Here is an 18,605-nt window from a genome sequence, read left to right on the forward strand (position 1 = left end):
ATACTCCTACTGATACTCCTGCTGTTACGGAGTGACTCATGCTGCCAGCTATGGTTGCAAAGTTTGGTCGTACATGTTATGTACTGTATATCGTTTATTGTTAAATTTGAATCACAGTTCCAATGATCACTGTTACATTGTTTTTATAGCTTTATTTTGGTGATTTCAAAAAGTTTTGGTTTAGCTATATTTGTTTGTTGTAGTACAGTTAGAAACTTTAAGCTAAATTGTCTTATGGTTGTTATTGTTTGACTTGCACCCCACTGGGATTTTTGCACACAGCGTAGATATACGGTGTTTTTTGGGAAGACTTTGCTGTTTTTTCCTGTTGCGCGTAGTCACTTTAAGATCTTTCTTGTTCATGTTTTTGTTTATTGCGGTTGCACCCGATTCAAGAGCCGCATGGCTCACAGTGCTATTCCTAATAAATTAACTCAACTGAACTGGATCACCACAGTTGCACGATGGACAGTTTAAAATTTTCCATCTGTGCATCAGCTATCCGCATTTGCCATGGTTTGTGCAATGGATGCGATTTAGGGTGGACCATGAGCTTCGTGGAAGATCAAACCCAGGGATATTGTGTTGGGTCGTTCACAAGGTGTTTGTAAGTTATTTTTAACTCCATTCATCGGGGTTGAATCAACTGTTACAGGATGAATACATTTCCATTCCGAACACTTGAAAATCGCACTGCACTTCCTCGCGTTCTGGAATGGACACAACCGCTGATTTAAAAACTACTTCTGAAGGTCGATGACGAACAAAGATCCCCCTTATAATCTTAACAGACTGTTAGGGCAAGGCCTGTTAGCTGCTGTGAATGACGGCACGACACAAGGGGGTGGCCAGCACCACGCCCGGCCACCTTTCGCTCCCTCGTGGTGATGTTTACACATCGCACCAGGCGGCAAGACTGGTCGAGATAATCGTCACTGATAATTAATCGGCCATGAGCGGGTTTCGAACTCGGGTCGTCTCATAGATTTGTAGCGCGGTGCGCTAACCGCTGCACCACCGCTCCCCAAGATAAGGCCGTATCCACAGTTTGGGGAGACGCATTCACACGCACTCTGCACGTGTGCCATAAAATAACTCTGCGACCTCGACGGCTCACTTTATAACATACGCACCTTTATTTAACAATGAACAGTGTATAATATACAATTAGGTAGGATTAACGACTTCACGCACACGAATGCTGGGTAATTGAACACATATACACAGGGCCCTTCGTGGTGCATGTACACACACTCACACCACATCAACAACCCATGGGCAGTTTAAAACCACACTTTGAGCACACCGAGAGAAGCCAGTTCGGATATTAAGTGTACAAACAGGCTTATGTAATAGTGTTTATGCATCATTACAAAATCTCTGTGCGCCACACTTCCCTGTTCATTATACAGTATATATATTATTTAAAAAATTTTTTTCCTAATTGCAAAAAGAAAGCAAAGTGGTTAGTCTTTACCAGGTCTGGATTTAAGGTGACCGTGAGCCATAGGTTACGAAAATAAAATCTATCGGCACGTATTCTTCCGTTTCCTTATCTCATTGACTTGCAACTAAAACTTCTCGGAAGCCACACAGAGCACAACAGAAAACGGCCTCTGCCTTGAACGCCAGGCGACTTTGGACTCTTTAATAGCCGAGGGGGTTTGGGGGTGCGAGGTTGCGAAGGTGTCAGTCTTCGACTCAAAGACAATTTATTCTGAAGACCTAAATCATCGATGCTGCGCGGCTCTCCCTGGAGCGAGATGCCATTGTTTGGGTAAAATAACTTACGGCGAGGATTTCATTTCTTTTCTCCACCTACAATCAACATCACACGCGACAGACAACGTTAACGAGACGTGTTGAACGCCATCGACCACCGATCTCCGCTCGACGACTACCGGGGCAGCTTCCACGAACATCTCATTTACAAGCGGCTCCAGGGGTAAGCGGCTACAACCAAGCCATAGCGGTGTGCGATTGCATTGTTTAGCTAGCTTTTGTGTGTGGTGTGTTTTCGCATTTATTCCAAGTTACACTCCAGTTGTAATATCGGCTCGCGACGAAGACATTTCGCAGGTAGCAGCGCACCACCGCGTGCGCCAACCCAAGCTGACGGCGAGGGACGTCACAGGATGATGACACGTCACTCTTGTGACGTCGCGATAGCTTCCCACGTGCGGTTATTTAAGCACCGAGAGTAACCGTTTGACACAGAGGAGGCGCACACATGCAGAGTACAACCTAGGTCATGGTTAGGGTGCAAGGTTTAGCTCTGACAATCCAGAGGCCTGGTCTCGAGTGTTAGAGCGAGCGGCTCCGCTATTGCAGTGTACAGCGCTATTCACAGCATTATGCCGTTATTGACATCCGTGTGAAGTGCTTTTACGCACCTTTATATCCTTTGTATACATGAATCCCCCCCACCCCTCAACCCACCCAATAAATAAAGCAGGTAGTTGTCGGCTGGAGAGACGCGAGCGACAGCTACTTAACCCCTCCCAACTCCTCAAACGGCGGCTGAGAGCCACCACCGCCGCCACCGAGGGCTGCATTTAAAGCAGCCTTTGATCGTTCTTCTTCACCTTCACCGAACTGAACCGGTCGCGGGACACGAAACTCGGGACCCGCCATCCGAACCTACCGCGCGCGTCAGCATGCGCCGCATGTGCCGTGAGCGGTCTCTCTCCGTCCTCTCTGTCCGTGTCGAGAACAGGCGACTACCCCGATACTGGTGGTAGACCGCGCTCACGGGGCTGGCTGGCTTTCACAAGCAAGGACCAACCAACCAACCCCCCGCCGCCAAAAGGTTCCAAACATCGACCGAATGAATAACACGTATTTGGAATGTCAATGCGAAGGTTGAAGCAATTCTACAGCTTAACACGTAGCAGGTTTTCGCGACAAATATTATTCGTAATAAAGGTGTTTTTGTTGGGTTAGATCGCATACACATGTGTCTTTAACTCAACACCACCCGACACAGCCAATTAGTGAGATTTGTCACAAACAGCACGTGTGCTGGAGAGTAAATTGTAAATGTTGTGCGTTTACTCCCCAACACACCGGGGTGTGCGGAACTATTAACTAATTGGCACGTTTTGTTTACACGACAAACCTTACTAATTGGCTGCGTCGGCCGGTGGCGGGTTAACGACACATTTGCATATTTACGCAAAATAACCCCCCCCCCCCCTTCATTATGAAGTATTCTACAGCTGTAGGAAATGTGGCCCGTGGATGGCGGCGATGGCTGCGTTCGCGACACCCAAAGCGGCACCGTCGCCATCCCCGGCGTGGGTGACAAGTTCGTTCGCTCCGAGTCCGCCCGACGTACGCGCTATGTAATGAGCATCTCGCTGCCCATCGTGACACTCAACGCAAGTATCTGTGCAGTTATATATATTGCGATCAAACTGCATCTGGAAGTGGTTCAGACCATAGCTACGTCGCCCTCTTTTCAAGCGAAACCGTCGGATACACGGTCACTGAATTCACAAGTGTCCGGCAAGGGGCGCAAGCCACAGGTTTCAACGATCCACGTGCTCACAACTCAAAGCTCGGCAAAAAAAAAAATCCTGAACTAAATCCCGTGCGTTCATCAGCATCACCACAGGCAAATCTTACCACGGTTTAACCGTCTGTTGATCGGTCAACGTGAAAGGATCGGCTGTGATAGGGGTTGGTGGGGGGGATGGAGGGGGGGATGAAGAGAGGGGGTGAAAGGGCCGAGGGAGTTTTGAGAAGCCCCATTATTACCCTAACGCGGCGTTACCGAACGAACGGAGCAAACCATTCATCGCACCGGGCGCGTGAATTGAAGTCGGCAGCACTGCGATGCAACGGAATGCGCTGAAGAAGTATATGGGGGGGTGGGGTGGGGGAGTTGGTCTGAAGCTTCAATGAATCCGTAAGGCAAAACGGGAGCACTGGAGTGTATGAGATTTATCAATGTGTCTTGACGCTCCAATGAGCATTTGGCGGCTCCGTTTGACAAAGGGATAACGTCTACATTCTCATGGCGAAAACCAGTCTATCAATGGGTTAAAAGCATGTTGATGACTTCCCACAAAGGAGTACCTATTTTAGTGGACCTCGGAACAATGATGATGAGTCGCACCACACGCAGGAATAGCAGTCACATGTTGTAACAGGTCTGCAATGCGACTTCATGTCCACAATAAGATGTTTCATGTTACCGATGAGCCAGATAATTAATGGATTGAGAATCCCCAAAACACCATAATCTCCCAGCCACCCAATATACCCACTGCTGATATGTCCATTAAGATTGCTTAAATGCAAGTGGCTAGAATGTCTACAGTTTTCCAAGACTTGCTCGGCCTGCGACTCAATTAAAATCTCCCTTCCCCGTGATGCTGATCTAAAAGCAGTCCCGTTTCAACACGAAGAGGCAAACGCACACGGACATGGATAAGGCGGGGAGAGAGGCAAGGAGAAGCACAAACGTAGAAATATTGAGACGGTCACTCAGAAATATGTAGTCAGAGAAGGATAAAGAGTGATACGGATACACACGGAGTGAAACGCAAGGACAGAAACACTCTGATAAGACAGAGAGAGAGAGCGAGACACACAGGATGTGCGCACGCGCATGTTGCTTTTGCATCAAGAACACAAAGAAGCGACGCGCACATTCCAGGGCCCGTGTGCGTTGCGAGCAACACGTAACTACTTGGCGGACCCGAACAGAGGACAACAACCGCTAGGAGTGGGGAGCTTCAGGAGAGACGTTTCAACAAAGGCGACCGGCAACACCTACCGTCACAGACATCGAACCCACACACGTACCCACGCACACGAGCATACGCGTGCGTACGCATAGACACACGTACACATAGAGACACACCCACCAACGGGGTACACACAACAACCAAGCCCGACTCAATGGCAGCGGCACCAATGAAACATACATTCAATGTAGTGGAGGTTTAAAGCAGCAAGATCAACTTCAGACATCCCAGCACCTCCCACCACGCGCGCAGCTACGAACGCCGGGGAGGATATCTTCTGAAAAATGTCTCGTCCACACGCCTTTCTTCGGCGATGCCATGTACTCCCCTTTTCCACCTCACTAACGAGGGACGAACGGAGCTCTCGCTCAAAATTTTCGGTGAAGATTAAATGCCGAGATGCATGTATACGAGATAGAGTTCATAATCTTAGGCGTATGAAGGCCACTGCAAGGTGGTTTTTCAAAAATACGCCAGATATTGATGAACACTGATAAACCTCTAAAGAGCAATTAAAATTGTTCGGAAAACCGTATGAGACGCATCCTTTTTGTTTACACGTTGACGCCTTTAACATGTTAAACTGCTGCAAAAACCCTTACCCTAAAGCATGCAACGTGTGGAAATATGTAGAGAATATCGTAGGGAAATAGCAGCCATTCTAATTGAATGAAATACTAATAAATACGTTTATAGGCATTGTATTTGTGAGATTCTCCAAACCACGATTAACGCCCTCGGTCAAAATTTCCGCGAGTTCGTTAAAAAGCACAAGGAGCGGAGGAGAATTCTTCTGCTAAACTTACGCGCAAAAATATTCACGCGATAACCCTCGGTCCCACCATCTGTCGGTACGTTAATCTAGCTGCCACGACGCCCCGATTCACCGCGTCGATGTCTTTCATCCGACGGTGGAACTCCGTCCCTGGTATGGAGGAGTGCGTGGGTTCAATCCCGACCCTTGACGCCTGATGCATATTTGCAGTTTGCGCGTCTCTCTCTGCCCGTGGTCGCATGGATTTTTCTTCGGGTCCTTCGGTTATCTGTCTGCTATAAATTTCCACGTGATATACCACTTCTAGTTGAGCTATTATATGTGGCCAAGTCGCTTATGCAAGAAAAGAGCAACACAGCTCAGTGGGCCTTACCTGGTAAAATTAAAAATAGTTTAGTAGTTTTAAATAGTTTCGTTTCTTCACGCTTCCTCCTTAAAGCGGGAGGTTGAGAACCTTTACCTCAAGCTTTGACAGAGCCATACATTCACATTCACACGTTCGCACACACCTCAGTGTCCTTCTGTCACCGCGAAAAGCCCACGCGGTGGACAAAAGGAACTTGGCGAGCGAAAATTAGATTCAGAGCGACGCCAGGTTTAAAATATCTCTACCCCCCAGTGCCCGATAAGAGCGGCGAAGATGCTTGCGGTGACGGATAAATATCGTTTAGCGCGCCGTTTAGAAGCGGCAGGCCAACTGTGTGTGGCGACTGTGGGCCGGATGAAATGAAGCCCCGCGCCGAACCCTGACCCGTGGGCCGTAGCTTCCGTCACCGGCCGGAGAGCCGCTGGGAAGGGGGTGGGGGGAAGCTTGAGAGAGTACGAGACAGGGGGAGAGATCGGTGGGGGGAGCTGCAACGACGAGGTCAGAGTGCGGGGTCCGACGCGGCTCAGGCGGTCGAAGACGACTCGGACTGGCTGAGCGCGATCGCCAGCTCCAGCTCCTCCTGCTCCTGCTCGCGCAGCCTCTGCTGGCGCTCCAGCTCGGCGCGCTCGCTCTCGCGCTTGGCCCACGCCAGCTGGTCCTCCTCGCTCACGATCTGCGCTTGTCCAACGTCAACGGACATACGGCACGGACGCAGACGGACGGGCAAATCAGTATCCAGTTGGGGCGGTGTGCACCTCACTTGGTGGTGTGCACCTCACTTGGTGGTGGGCGAGCTCAGCTGAGGATAAACCCCGAGGGGCGAATCATCCTCACTGTCGTCCAGACGTGATCTATCGTCACCGCTGGACGATGACTTCCGCAAGCCGTCGCCAGCTGTATGCACGTAAGTTGCACTTCTTTCGCATCGTATGTTGCCAACCGTGGTAATCGAAGGTGCGGGAATCACGATGCACCGAACAAAACCTGCCGTCAATTACAATGGCGCGTTTCGTTAATGTATTTCGCGAATGCTTTTACGCGTGACTTGGAGAGTGAGAGCATCAGATTTGCAAGTTAAATGATTAATTAAATACAACTAAATACTTATGTAGTATGTCAATGTTATAAGCGAGTAGACGTTAGTCCACGTAGCCACAGAGCCATGTGACAGCCTCCTCCTCCTCCAGCAAGTGCAGGGCGACAACAACCAGTCCGCCCGGCACACTTCACAGTTGTTAATGAATTGAAATCACAATGTAATTGTCATTTTCAGCTAAAAGTACTGTTGTGCAATTGCACTTATAATTGACCCCAGATCTCGGAACAAGTCCGTCAAGTTCCAGCACACGAGCCGATTAAAACATCACTCCATCTTCGCGGAGAACTTACACTCGTGCATGCCCGGCCACCTTTTGTCTCCCTAGTACCAATCTCTTACACACTACACCAGGTAATTCATTCTGATCGAGTAACGCTAGCGGAGACCGAGGACCGGTTCATATACCACTCGACACCGTCCTCAATCTTGCCAGGAATAGAACCCAGGTCGTTGGGTTCGTGGCACAGTGCGCGCTGACCTCCATGGTGCTACTACTGGCACACGCACAGACACACAACACTAATTTGCCGCTTGGAATTCAACACGGGCCCTCTAGCGCCACCTTTGTCGCCCGAGGACACTCGCCCGGTTGGATGCAGCGGTGTCTATCGATTCGCGATTCTGACGAGGACGACACACCGCACAGGCGGGTGGCAAAACTCACATTTTTGAACGCTGGGAACTTGCTGCCTGTGTTCGCAGCCGGATTCTTGGGCGAGTTGGAGGCAAACGGGTCGGAGCCAGCGAAGGGGTCGTCAAAGCTTCCCGGCTTCCCCAACGCCTTCACGGCGTCGCTGCCCGCACCGGAGACACCTTCGCACGCGGACACATTCATCATCATCCATCAGTAATTCGAAGCATGCCCCCCCCCCCCCCCACCTCCACATGCTGCTTTACGCAAGCACTCTTTCACATCTTTGGTCCCCTTTCCTCGTCAAGCGTCCACGTTTCTGTAACCGTATTTTCTTCATCGGTCGTCCTCTCTCTCTCGCTACGAGAGCGAGCGAACACCGCGCAGCATCACGAGTTGATATTGTTGTGATTATAATTGTTGTTGTTATAAAACATGGGGCATGGCTGGTTAATGAAGAGATTTCCCACCTGTGCATGGATCCGGGCTGGAGGTGTTGCTGATCTTGTGTTCAACCTCGGCCTTGTCAGATCTTGACTCGCTGCGTTTGAGCGACAGAACTTCCTCTAAAAACGCAACACGTCACAATTAGCGAACCAAATAACTTTAAAGTCAAAGATCCCGCTAAACACTGTGTAATACTGTGTATATTTACATATGTTAATGTATCAACGCAGTACATGATCACTTTCCTTTGTACCACACCAAGAATGCTAGACACATAAGCTTGCTCCTACTGTAAATTCTTTCAGTCCACCGTTGCCACAAAATGCGTGACAAGGTGTGATTTGCATATTGTGGACAGCAGAGGGCAGTGCATCAACGCCTATTGTACTCCATTACATGCCCACGTCCATGCTCCCCCCCACCCTTCACCAACCTGCACCAAGCGGCATGGTGAAGTATGGTCAAAAACGACCATGAACAATATCGGGTGGGGAGGTCCTCATCCAGCAGTGGATTGAGAATCGGACTGTACGTGTGCTTTGATGACATTTTTAGAACTGTAAACGTGGGCTTGTGAGTAATAGCACCGAATAGATTTGCAACAGATTTTCACGTACACATTGTGGTCGAACGCTGCTGCTGTTGTCGTTATTGTTGCAAATAATTTACGGTTGTGTCGGGCGTACACTCAGTCAAACTGACTTTTTCACGCATGGCGGGGTGATGGTGCATTCAGTTTCGGTGGCGAGATGTTAACTACCTCGCATGGTATACAGGAGGTCGTGGGTTCAATTCCGACCTGTGGAGTTTGTATGTTCTTCCCGTGGTGGCGAGGATTTTTCTCCGGGTACTCCGAATTTTCCCTCCACATTTAGAAACATGCATTTAGAGTATTTGGCTGTTATACATTTCCACATGTTAAGCCACTTATTTGAGCTATCATTTGTGGCCAGGTCACTTCTGAAAAAGAGCGACATAGCTCAGTCGTCCTTATCTAGTAAAATAAAATACAAAGTTTTTTAGTTTCATAGTACAAAGTCAAGTCATAAACCTATTCCATAAATACTCCAAATAAAAAAACAAACTATTTAATCACCTTCCAAATGATACCCCCTAGATATTTATTATCACGACGATCGTGAACTTTTGACCGTGAAGCTGCCGAATTTGTGGCACTGCCCATATTATTGCAAAAAGCTTACGACGTTACCAAGGGAAGGGCAGATGTTATGGTTGGCAAGTGGTGGCACTGCAGCAGTGGCAGCAGCAATAAAAAATCATATCCTGCGCACAATGGCAAGCTGCAATAATACACTCAGTATCAACATGAGCTCTATCAATAAGTCCAGCCCAAACCGTAGACATAATCCCAACACTTATGCCAACCCTAATATCGTAATGGGTAATAAAGTAAGAAAATCAACATCTGTTCATATCTCTCCATAAAAAAAAAACTATTTTAGCACAACAGGGCTTTTCAGAGTAAAATGTTATCTTGCAGAATGTGTTCAAACAAAGAAAGCTCAGGACTGGCTTTCGCTCTTCAGGGTCTCATCCGGCAGTCTCGTTAAACACGCACGGACTGCTGGGGGGGGGGGGGCAGCTGTAATTGTCAAGCGCATTTTATCGAAACGATGGGGACCCAGCCAGCGGAACAAGCAATAATGCATAGATATGTTGTGAAGCATTACTCGTAAATATTAATACCCTTGTCCGTCTAATGCTGAATGAAAGCCTCCCGCTGTATCGGTCAAGGGAGATCATTTGACCATACACTTCACCATGATCGTCAGTGCAGCTTGGTGAAGGGGGTTTCCCAGGTCCGGTTCAGATATTACTTGCCATGACATTGGGATTGATAACTCGGTGCGCTAACTACCGTGCAACCGATCCACCCCTATGGTTAAATAAATTATTAGATCTCTCCTTCTTGGTTCTTTCGGTAAAGTCACGTAGAATGGAAATAATAAAAATAAAACATAATAAAATAATTCTCACGACGTTTCGGCCACAACGCAAGCAGCCGTCCTCAGGTGAAGAACAGACTCTGTCTTCTCGACAGACCTGTTCTTCACCTGAGGACAGCTGCTTGCGTTGTGGCCGAAACTTCGTGAGAATTATTTTATTATGTTTTATTTTTATTATTTCCATTCTACGTGACTTTACCGAAAGAACCAAGAAGATGAATCCCTGCAGTCATGAAAGCTTTGAATCGAAATTTATTAGATCTCTGTTTGTCTCTACACATACAAATGTACATTTTTTTTAGTCCATCAGTTCCAGAGTAATGTTATCCAACAGCATTTGTTCAAACAAGAAAAACTCTGGATCAGTGCTGACCTTCCGGGTCTCATCAGGAGTCAGACTTGTAAAACAAATATAGCCGGTTTTCCAGATGTTATTGGCCTAAAGCACGTCATATACATTGCAATAATGGAAAATATTCGTGAGGAAAGCCCCTCGCCTCATGAACTAAAACAATATTTACTTTTAATGTGGAGGCAGAAACAAACGGAGGCCTATTTATTTTATGAATCATAATGTACCACGAAAGCGTATTATGAGTTTTTATAATCCCAATGGGGCATAACCCTATCCTAAGCTTATAATTATAACCCTAACCATAACATCACTCTGCCCTATCCACAACCAATTGTAAATGTGTATTTATACATGTAAAAACTATAAACTATTTTTTATTTTACTTGGTAAGGCTCACTGAGCTGTACAGCTCTTTTTCAGAAGTGACCTAGCCACAAGTGAAAGTGGCTTATCATGTGGAAATTTACAGCAGCCAAATAATCGAAATGCATGTTTCTAAAACTGGAGGACCCAGAGAAAAATCCACGTGACCACAGGAGGAAAATTCAAACTCAAGATGTACAGCAGGCGTAATGGTCGGGAAAGAACCCACGACCTCCTGTATACTAGGTGAGGAAGTTCATGTCTTGCCACTGAGGCGCCTTATGTGTGTGTGTATATATGTGTGAAGGTGTGTGTGTATATATGTGTGCGTGTGTGAAGGTGTGTGTGTGTGTGTATATGTGTGTGTGTGAAGGTGTGTTTGTGTGGAAATGTGTGTGTGTGTGTATATGTGTGTGTGTGTGAAGGTGTGTGTGTATATATATAAAAATAAAACGATGTTAACCGTGAGAAGTTGGCCCAGGCGAAATTAACAGAAAAACAAAAAAATCTTACATTTTTGATGCAGTAATTCATGATCGGGCTAAGACGAGTTCAAATATTAAACCAGGTGAGAAATGGAGCCATATATGGAACCTGCTCCTGAGAACCAGGTTTATTCATGAGCCCGGATTTAAATGGATTTCAGTGCCAACTCCTTCCCCCTGTATGTATTTTTGTCTCTCTGTGCGACTCTGTGTGTTGTCAAAGTGTACCTGGCCTGGAGCAGGCGTCGTGGTAACGTCACCGTCAATTCATGGCGAATGGTGGCTATTGGTTGTCCGAAATTGTGTGGCAAGTCCTCGCATAACGCGTGGTGCTCACACTACAACGTTTTTTCGCTATAACGCGGTTCTTAAATTTGGGAATGCTTTTTGCACAACGCAGAACGTGCACTGTTGTAACGCGGTTTCTGAGCAGTTGACGACAAACGATTTTCTTGAGCCGCGCGGCTGAGCGGTGTGGAAATTCTGCGTATGATCCAGAATGTGGAATGACACAGTAACGTAGTGGTGGTGTACCCTCATCCCAGTTCTTTGTCCCGCCATGGGATGATTGCTTGCTGATTTTAAAGTGCAAATGTGATTTAAATTTGCATTAACGTGACACTTTTTAAGAACGCATCTACTGTGTTAAACGAGGAATTACTGTATCAGTGTTCACGACAGCTCTGCCTGTAGGCAACTGGCAAATGGAAAATGCAGGCGGTGTCAAAATTGCAAGGAAGAGAGGTTGATTTAGAATGATACGGTTGAGTTTAGGGCTGACCAGACCTTGGAAAACTGCACTTTAGCCAGGAGCAGCCATTTGAGCCATTGTAAGAGACTACTACTATTGGCTGCTGCTACCGCTGTGAGTTGTGTTGCTGTTTTTGTCACAGAGGAAGTTGTTGTTGCTTCTGCTACAACAACTTCTTCTGCGCCAACTGCTTTTGTGTCTCTGCTATTGCTGCTACCGCTATTGTTGCTGCTGTTGATAATGGTGATACTGCTGCTGCTATCACTATTGTTGCTGCTGTTGATAATGGTGATACTGTTGCTGCTGCTACAACGTCTGCTGCTCCGACTGCTTTTGTGTCTCTGCTACTGCTGCTACCGCTATTGTTGCTGCTGCTACAATTTCTGCTGCTCCGACTGCTGTTGTATCTCTGCTACTGCTGCTACCGCTATTGTTGCTGCTGCTACAATTTCTGCTGCTCCGACTGCTGTTGTATCTCTGCTACTGCTGCTACCGCTATTGTTGCTGCTGTTGACAATGCTGATAATGTTGCTGCTGCTGTCGCCACTAACGCACCTTTGGGGGCCACCGCGACGGGGCTGGGCGTCTTGCTCTTGCGCGGCGGAACGACGGGCGACTCGCGCTCCTTCGCATCCCACTCCAGTGCCGCCCGCTCCTCCACGGCGATGGAGGAGGAGGCCAGCGGCTGCCCTCCCGCGAAGACCGCGGCGGTTCGCGGCGGAGGCTCCGGCGGCGTGCCCGCACCGTCGTTGTTATCGTCCTCAGTAGGCAAGTTCTCGGTTGGCGACTGCCGCAGGGGGGGGGGGGGGGGGGGGGGGGTTGGGCGGGTAGGGGGGCAAGAAGGGAAAATCAGAAAGGAGAAACCGGAGCAACGGGTCTGATCGGGCAGATCGAGCGGCCTTGCCCAAAGAGTCACCTCTCTCCGTGGTATTACCCCTACCAATGTTGGTGTTTTTCCTTGCCACTGTTGTTGTTAAATGCCGCTGCTGTTCACGTTGTGCGTACATTACGTGCTTGTGTGGTGAAGTGGTGCGGTGTGTAAACGTCAGCACCACAGAGCGGGAGGAAAGGTGGTTGAGGCTTTCAAGTGCATGCTACAGGAGGTCCAAAGTGTCATCATCTGATTCAGTACCTACTGCGGTGTTTCTATGAACATCGGCAGCATTGAAACAAATGTGACCAAGAATCGTTCTCACCAAACCACTCACCCTATGTGCCTTATTAGCCGTAACAGTTGTTCATCAACATCACTTACTGCACTCCGAACACAGCGACCCGAGTTCGAGTCTTGCTCACGGCCAACATCAGTGACGATTATCTGAATTGGGCCTAGACCTCCCCTAGGTCGACTAAACTTCAACCCACCCATACTAGACATACTGGACAATTGTGAAAAAGAGCTTCATAGCTCATCGGATTCCTCCAGTCTAAATAAAGATTCTGATTCTGAATGAGTGCGTGGTGCGGTGTTTATGCAGTAGTACTGGGGAGACAAAGGCGTGGTGCTGGCCACCGACCCCCTCATGTTCGGTGCCGGCCTTCGTAGGCTACACGGGGGATCTTTGTCCATGCACACAAGCGCCTTAGAGTGTTGAGCCCTGTGCGTCACTTACCGACATCTGGCTGAAGTCGGCAAAAGAGTCGCCAAAGCCTACATCTTCAAACCCATCCACTGTCGCAAAGGGGTCACTGGCTGCGGGTATAAGAAGCAATGAACCGAAGTTAAGCACAGGGCCAGAGCCTCAGAGCAACGGTCTAAACCAGGGGTCGGCAATCTGCGGCTCTTTAAGGACTGCTTCGTGATAGTGATTTATCAAGGATCACCGTCTCGTATTCACCGCAGTGCATTGCGGCTCTTTAAATAGAGTTTTTTGTTTTTACCGAATTCAAACAAAAATGCCTCTTGTTGTTATTTTGGTTGCTGACTCCCTGATCCAAGCCAATAGGTCCTCCCAACATGGCCAAAGAGTAAGGCCAGAGCCTCAACCCTTTAGCCGTCACTGCCCGATGCTAAACAACGGTCTAAGCTGACAAATCCACCTATCATGGCCAAAGAGTCTCCCGACTCCCCCTCCATGGTGACACCACTCAAAGTGAATTCCTGCTGCTGCTCAAATAAGCATTGAGGCGGTGCTCATCTCCTGTTTACAGTGCTGAGCCACTGCCGGAAATTCCACATTCCCTTGCTGCGGGTGAAGCTATTCCATAGATCACTGTTGACTTCTCCACTAAGTTGTACTTATTTTACGGGACATGGACGGATGATGGGCTGAGCCAATCCAAAAAACCTAGATTTGAACTCGTAACCTTCCGACTGCGAGCTGTTTTCGCTTTGCTGCTGCCGAGCCGGCTGGCCGCCCAACTCAGCAGAGCTACCCAATGCGTAGCCGGCAAACTCACCAGAGGCCTTGCCAATCATAACTCCTCCTGGCTTGAAGGGGTCGTTGCTTTTAAACGGATCCTAAAAAAATAACCACAACAGATAACGAAAATAATATTCGTGCATTTTCACTTGTCATGAAATTCGAAACGTACACACGCACGAGGGAACTTGCACCACCCTGTGCGTACCAAGTTTGAGTGTTCTGCCTTGTGTATAACAACAATAATTTAAGTTTTATAGAGGGTAATTCATGCTAATTGCAGCTCACAACGTTGTACAATAATAATACGAGTAATCACATTAAGGGCTAAATCCTATCCATTATTATGTAAATTAACACATCAGAAAATAAATATTATGCAAAAAAACAAGCAATCGTATAAAAACTAAACGTATAAATGACAAACATCGTGGTATTCTTGACCAATCTGCACCGAAAAATGTACCAAAAATATCAAATAAGTTTTGATGAGCAAATCAAGCAGGATATGCCCCGATCTCTTCAGATCCCAGAAGCCAAGCAGGCTTTGGGCCCACGCAGGGTTTGGATGGGCGACCACCATGCCCAACAACGAGGCTGTCATCGGGCTTGCAGCACTACGCGGTGGGCAGCGGAGGGTAGAGCAGGAAAACATTCCACTGCCGTTAAATTTCGATTTAAAGCTTTCGTGACTGCAGGGATTCGTCTTCTTGGTTCTTTCGGTAAAGTCACGTAGAAGGAAAATAATAAAAAAATATAAATAGCTAATCGAGTCTCTCACCTTTCTGAAGAGATGCCGCGACTCTAAGACCTGTTCTTCACCTGAGGACGGCTGCTTGCGTTGTGGCCGAAACGTCGTGAGAATTATTTTATTATGTTTTCTTTTTATTTTTTTATTATTTCCCTTCTACGTGACTTTACTGAAAGAACCAAGAAGATAAAACATTCCACTGCCGTGTCATTGTCTCCCGAAATCTGTGCTGCCCAAATTCACCAAACCGCACCAATCGCCGTGGTCGAGTATGTCCGAAGGATCACCATGACCCGCGTGGTGTCGGGGGGAGGAACCTCATCCAGCAGTGGATTGACTGAGCTTTTGGACTCATTGAAGAAATCTGAGATAAACAATATGAGCAATGACTTCATACAATCTTACATTTTTACTCCTTCGTCAGGTTGCTATGATGGACGAGCAAATTCATCCTGATTTGAAGAAACTAAAATCTACTTAGCTCTTAGTGAATATGTCTTTGTTAAATATTTAGAACTGTTATTAATATTACATGGAGCCAGTGGCGGATACACGGCAGGGATATGGGGGGCAGGGTGCGATTAATGCGATTGTCCTTAAAATTGGAACTTAAGACCTTCAAATCGGTACTTTATCTATATTTAAATTGGCCTTTAACCCTTAGTTCTGGCCGTTGGCCCTGATTCTGATTTACCTCTTGCTTCCATGCACACCGCATTGGGATTCACAAAAGATATGAGCCTTAAAAATTCAAATTTTAATTTAAAAATACATTGAGAATTTTCTTGAATAGCCAAGGGCACTATATAAAAAAGCATGACATTTCATGGGAAGTTTGGAGATGACAGCACATCGCCACATTGGCGAGATGTTAACTGCCTTGCCTGGTATGAAGGAGGTTGTGGGTTCGATCCCGACTAACGCCTGTATATTTGGAGTTTACATGTAATCCCCGTGATCGTGTGGATTTTTCTCTGGGTCCTCTGGGGTTTTTCCTCCACATTTAGAAACATCTGTGTATTGTATGTGGCTGCTACACATTTCCACATGATAAGTCACTTCGTTGAGCTATCATTTGTGGCCAGGTTGCTTATGACAACACATTCCTGCGGAGGGAGCTGGTAGGAACGTTGGGTTTCTCGGTCAATGGCCAGGGTAAACGGCGGCGTGGTGTATTCCGCAAATATGCCCGACTGTGAGGGCGGGCACAAGCCGGCGTGAGTAGATTAAACGTTGAGTTTTATAAGGGCACCACGGGGTGACCAGCCCCTCCCCACCCAGCCCCACCCCTCCCACCCCCACCGTTCCCACCCAGCCCCTCCCCACCCTCCCCTCCCCACTCAGCCCCACCCTCCCCACCCAGCCCCTCCCCACCCAGCCCCTCCCATCCCACCCAGCCCCTTCCTGCACGACAGACGGATACAATAATCCCCTGTGGGCTGGTGGAACCAGGAGGTTCCTACCAGTAAAAGAGCTACATAGCTCAGTGGGCCTTACCTGGTAGAATAAACATTTTTTAGTTTCAAATGTAACTTTGTCGTGACTTAAAGCTTTCGTGACTGCAGGAATTCATATTCTTGGGTCTTTCGGTAAAGTCACGTAGATAGGTTTCTTTGAACATATTATTTAAAAAATATGTAACTTTGTCGTATCGCAGAATAGAAAGGGTGGACCATGTTGGAGCGTACCGCAGAATCGGTGGGAGCGGCAGAGGTCTCAACGGTCATGACGAAGGGGTCAGAGTTCAAGGCGCTGAATGGGTCGTCCTGGGAGGCAGGGACAGCGCTGCCATTGTCACTGCTGCTGTTCCCAGCTGGCGCCGCGGCAGGAACGGCGCTCGCGTTGAAGAACTTCTCCTCCGGCTCGCTCGCCGCAAATGGGTCGCTGTCCTTGAAGGGGTCTCCGCCAAACGGGTCCGACGAGAAGCCTGCGTGTGACAGCAACGCGGGATGTGAGCTCTCCATCGCACGAAAATGACACCAATTGGTTGAAATTTATTGGTTGCTCGGTCGGTTTTTCGATGGCTTCGATATGCTGGGAGCCCAAGGGACATTGGCTCTTGCCGGTTGTCCCTAGTCACTAGTGGAAATTCCAAGTTCATATGGTAGGGTGCAGTCTTGTTCACAGGACAACCACTGCTGGCTTCATCCAACACACCGGTATTAATTGTGTGATGATGGGCCAAGTTAACCACCTGAATAGGTTCTGAGTCGAGCGCTCTAACGGCTCGTGCCAAATAAAGCTTTTTACAATGGGCGGCAATGAAAAAAAACATGACAGAGCCGACGATGCTTTGTATAGCACAATATATAACGGAGGGCTGAGGGCGCAGGTGAGTGCAAAACTGGCTCGGTATTGGACAAATACCTGGAGAAGTGTCGTCCGTTGCAAAGGGGTCACTCTTAAATGGGTCATCTGAAGGGCAAGAACAGCAGTTAATCAAAACGTATTTACAAGGGGCACTGGGAAATTATCCATCGACGCACGGATGGCTTTACCTAGACACACTCGTACATACTTGGTAGGTAACTGTCTGTTGTCTGTGTGTACATGTGCAGCCTCCTGTGCCTCCAGCGTAGGTATTGAGGGGCCAGTGGAGAAAATAACGACTTACGGCCTTTGAAGGGGTCTTTGAATATTTCGTCCGCCTTGAACGGGTCGCTGGAGGAGAAGAGTGAAGAGTCTGCAAATATGGGTGGGGCGCTGCGGAACGGATCATCCTGCGATGGACAAAGACAAAGACCCCCTGTATAGCCTGAACAGACTGTTGGGGCAAGTGCTGTTAGCGAGCACCTATGAAAGCCGGCACGGCACACGAGGGGGTGGGTTGCAAACACCACGCCCGTCCGCCTTTGTCTCCCCAGAGGTGATGTTTACACACGACACCAGGTACTGCGTTGGACGCATAAGCGTGCGAGCAACAACAAGCCCAGTGCTATGGGATACGATCAAACCTTCGTGGCAGAGGTAGTGCGATGCATGTCCTTTGACAAAAACAACATCTCCGATTCATCATTGTTTTTGTGCCGTTCTCCCCAGTCAGATCGCGTACTTAAAATGTGTGTCGCACACCCAACTCCTCCTGTTCCTCCACCCGACACAACCTAATTAATAAATCTGTCGCATGATGAACAAATGTGGCCAATTTATGACCGCTTCAGTAGCGCAATATGTGTGTTGTTGTTGCTGGAGAGCGATCTGCACAACATTTCACAATTGGGTAGTTGGACGTTTCACTGGTGGTCACAACCAGCATCATGATGCACGTTTGTTCACCACGTGACAGCCTAATTAATTGGCTGTGTTCAGCAGTGCATTAAACAAAAACATTATCATCATCATGATCCATAGGCAGATCTCCCGTAGGTATCCACTGCACATTTCGTAATTTCTTTCCACTTTTCCTCTATCTTGTGCCAGCATGCTCAAGTAGTGCACATCTGTCTGGCATCAATCTCTTATGTCGTCATCAAGCTATTCTCTTTAAGGTCTTCCTC

General features: G+C 47.9%; 1 protein-coding gene across 3 annotated transcripts in view; it reads right to left on the reverse strand.

Annotated features, from left to right (window-relative positions):
- Positions 1-1,113: 1,113 nt before the first annotated feature.
- LOC133352081 (epidermal growth factor receptor substrate 15-like) overlaps positions 1,114-18,605 on the reverse strand; it is an 83,239-nt gene continuing 65,747 nt past the window's right edge. For all 3 annotated transcript variants that reach the window (XM_061567829.1, XM_061567828.1, XM_061567827.1), the window contains exons 18-26: positions 17,723-17,828; positions 17,476-17,523; positions 16,797-17,035; positions 14,395-14,455; positions 13,608-13,687; positions 12,550-12,781; positions 8,097-8,192; positions 7,660-7,808; positions 1,114-6,569 (exon numbers count right to left, since the gene is read on the reverse strand). In XM_061567829.1, the coding sequence (XP_061423813.1) occupies positions 6,420-6,569; positions 7,660-7,808; positions 8,097-8,192; positions 12,550-12,781; positions 13,608-13,687; positions 14,395-14,455; positions 16,797-17,035; positions 17,476-17,523; positions 17,723-17,828 (1,161 nt within the window). In that variant the 3' untranslated portion in view covers positions 1,114-6,419. The remainder of the gene's footprint in view (positions 6,570-7,659; positions 7,809-8,096; positions 8,193-12,549; positions 12,782-13,607; positions 13,688-14,394; positions 14,456-16,796; positions 17,036-17,475; positions 17,524-17,722; positions 17,829-18,605) is intronic.

This window comes from Lethenteron reissneri, chromosome 39 (genome assembly GCF_015708825.2).
Source record: "Lethenteron reissneri isolate LAM-NWPU_2019-01 chromosome 39, ASM1570882v1, whole genome shotgun sequence".
NCBI classification, from domain to species: domain Eukaryota; kingdom Metazoa; phylum Chordata; class Hyperoartia; order Petromyzontiformes; family Petromyzontidae; genus Lethenteron; species Lethenteron reissneri.